This window comes from Octopus bimaculoides, chromosome 20 (genome assembly GCF_001194135.2).
Source record: "Octopus bimaculoides isolate UCB-OBI-ISO-001 chromosome 20, ASM119413v2, whole genome shotgun sequence".
Classification (NCBI taxonomy): domain Eukaryota; kingdom Metazoa; phylum Mollusca; class Cephalopoda; order Octopoda; family Octopodidae; genus Octopus; species Octopus bimaculoides.
Genome location: NC_069000.1, coordinates 43,865,611 through 43,868,207, shown reverse-complemented (window position 1 = coordinate 43,868,207; position 2,597 = coordinate 43,865,611). Strand labels below are relative to the sequence as shown.

Sequence of the window (2,597 nt, the reverse complement as noted above, 5' to 3'; positions counted from 1 at the left end):
CTCTGTACGTATGTATGTATGCATGTGTGCGCGTATGTATGTATATGTGTGTCTGTATGTATGTATACACGTATGCATGCATGTATGTATGTGTGTGTATGCATGTATGTGTGTATGTATACATGCATGCATGAGTGTATGTATGTATGTGTGTGTGTCCGTACGTGCGTAGCTACATAATACATACATACATACTTACATAAGCACAAATATGTGCATGCTTACAAACCAAACAAATATAGTCATAAACATATTGACGCATACACTTTGAGCTGCCTAGAGTCACGTCTTGCTCCTCGTCACACAAGTAAACAAACCACTAGAACCAGAAGGCCAGCGCCACCTACCTCAATTGCTTTGCCATCATGAGATTTCTGTGATGTGGCCGTATCCATCATCTTAAGAGCCATCCAGGCAATCTGTTGCGCATGGTAAGGACTGGATCTATGTAACCCTGCTGCTACACAGTAAGCATCACCAATAGTTTCGATCTACAAAAGAGAAAAGAGTAGAACAAAAACTTGAATTAGAGATGATTAGAATTTTCCATTTGTGATTACTCTGCACTACTACCATCAATTTCTCAACTCACTCAACATAACAATTGCGACAATTTTGTTATATGCTACATTTTGTCGCTTTTATTTGCTTGTTCCATCCTTCGCTACATTGTTTGCGAATCTTCTCTGGTATCTTAAAAACAAATACTAATGCAATAAAGTGAAAGATTGCACAATGAATCAAGAATACAAGTGAATGTTGTTTGAATATATATTTTTTTTCAAAACTCAGAATCACATTTCTTGAAAAATATTTTTGCAAGTTATTTGGATGAATATAAGCTAAATGAACTACACGTTTCGTTACATAGGAAACGAGTTTCGAGAGCTATTAATTACAAGAGAACTAAACGCAGTACATGACTTTGCAAATATTAGGTTGTCTCACATGAAATGTCGTATTTTAAGTGGTTTTCTTATGAATCATCTATAAATGGATTTTTAATGAGTTTCTATGTATTTGCTTGTGTTTACTCTTGACTCTTTTTCTTTCTAGACAATAATATTATTCAAAATTGCTACCCACAGCTTTTATGACAATGTTGACAACTGAACAGTACCGAGTGGTTTTTTGTACGAATACAAGTTGGGTCACTCTGCCACCAAAGTTCTACGAAACATCAAGCGGGCTTTTGGTAACGATTCTGTTGACATTAGAATTGTTAAAAGATGGTTCCAAAGATTTCGTTCAGGAGATGAAAGCCTTAAAAATGAACCAAGAGGGAGACCAAAATCAGTTATTCGGCATGATGAATTGAATGATTTGGTTAAACGAAATCCGAGAACAACGGTCCGAAAAATCGGATCATAGCTCCAGACATTTCCCGCAACTGCTTCTCGACACTTGAAAAAAATTGGAAAAGTCAAAAAGGTGGATAGGTTTGTTTCCCATCAACTTAATGAGATTCAAAGAAACAGACGCCTTACAGTGTGTTCCACGTTGATTTCTCTGTTGGAAAGAGAACCGTTTTTGTATTGATGAGAAATGGATACTCTTTGATAACAATAGGAGGACAAGAGAGCCACCAAAAACACTGCCCAAAACCACCATTGCACCCTAAATAGTTGGTGGTCACCGTATGGTGGTCAACAAAGGGGGTTACATAATATACACACACAGATAGATAGATAGATAGATAAATAGATAGATAGATAGATAGATAGATAGATAGATAGATAGATAGATAGGTAGATAGATAGATAGATAGATAGATAGATAGATAAAGATAGATAGATAGATAGATAGATAGATAGATCGATAGATAGATAGATAAAGATAGATAGATAGATAGATAGATAGATAGACAGATAGATAGATAGATAGATAGACAGATAGATAGATAGATAGATAGATAGATAGATAAATAGATAGATAGGTGTGTGTATATACGGGCCACATATGCGGATACAATAGTTACTGATTATATATACAGATATAGTTAGACAAAATATATTGAAATACTGATCGCCGATGTAGATATAGGCGTTCTATAAAATACGGTGAAACACTGATCATATATGTATACATGTGAGCTTGTGCGGGAGAGGGGGCAGGGTCGTAAAAAGAATCCTGGTTTCTATCTGGGTGACAACTAAATGTTCTTGAAGAAGGAACAGTTCCAAAATCAACACCTTCTCACCTATGAGTCCTAGTGTATAGTTTGGCGGGAAAAAAAATTAGGAGAAGGCTCTCTCGTATTAAACCTGATATTATACCTGCTGTTGAAATAGAGTTTCCGGTGATTTCGCTCTTGCTTGTCAATGCATATTTAAGAATAGATATTCAGGAAATGATATATTAGTTGCTGAATTGCAAGTCGCAAGTCACAATAACGCCTTGATGTACTGATCTGATGTTTCATTAATGAGACAGTTATCATCTGATGAGCTGATGTAATCATCATTTATCTGCACTCCATGTACATATTTATGGGCAGCTGAAATCTGGTGAAGGCGGTGTCGGTGGTTGACAAGAGAGTGTGAATGGCAACCTCTCGGAGGTGAAGACTTATTTAGTCCTCGCTACCCCCCCCCCCC

General features: G+C 36.5%; 1 protein-coding gene across 1 annotated transcript in view; it reads right to left on the bottom strand.

Moving 5' to 3' along the window:
* LOC106869877 (guanylate cyclase soluble subunit alpha-2) overlaps positions 1-2,597 on the bottom strand; it is a 315,656-nt gene that overhangs the window by 6,359 nt on the left and 306,700 nt on the right. Inside the window, exon 9 of the mRNA XM_052975145.1 lies at positions 348-491. Within this exon, the coding sequence (XP_052831105.1) occupies positions 348-491 (144 nt within the window). The remainder of the gene's footprint in view (positions 1-347; positions 492-2,597) is intronic.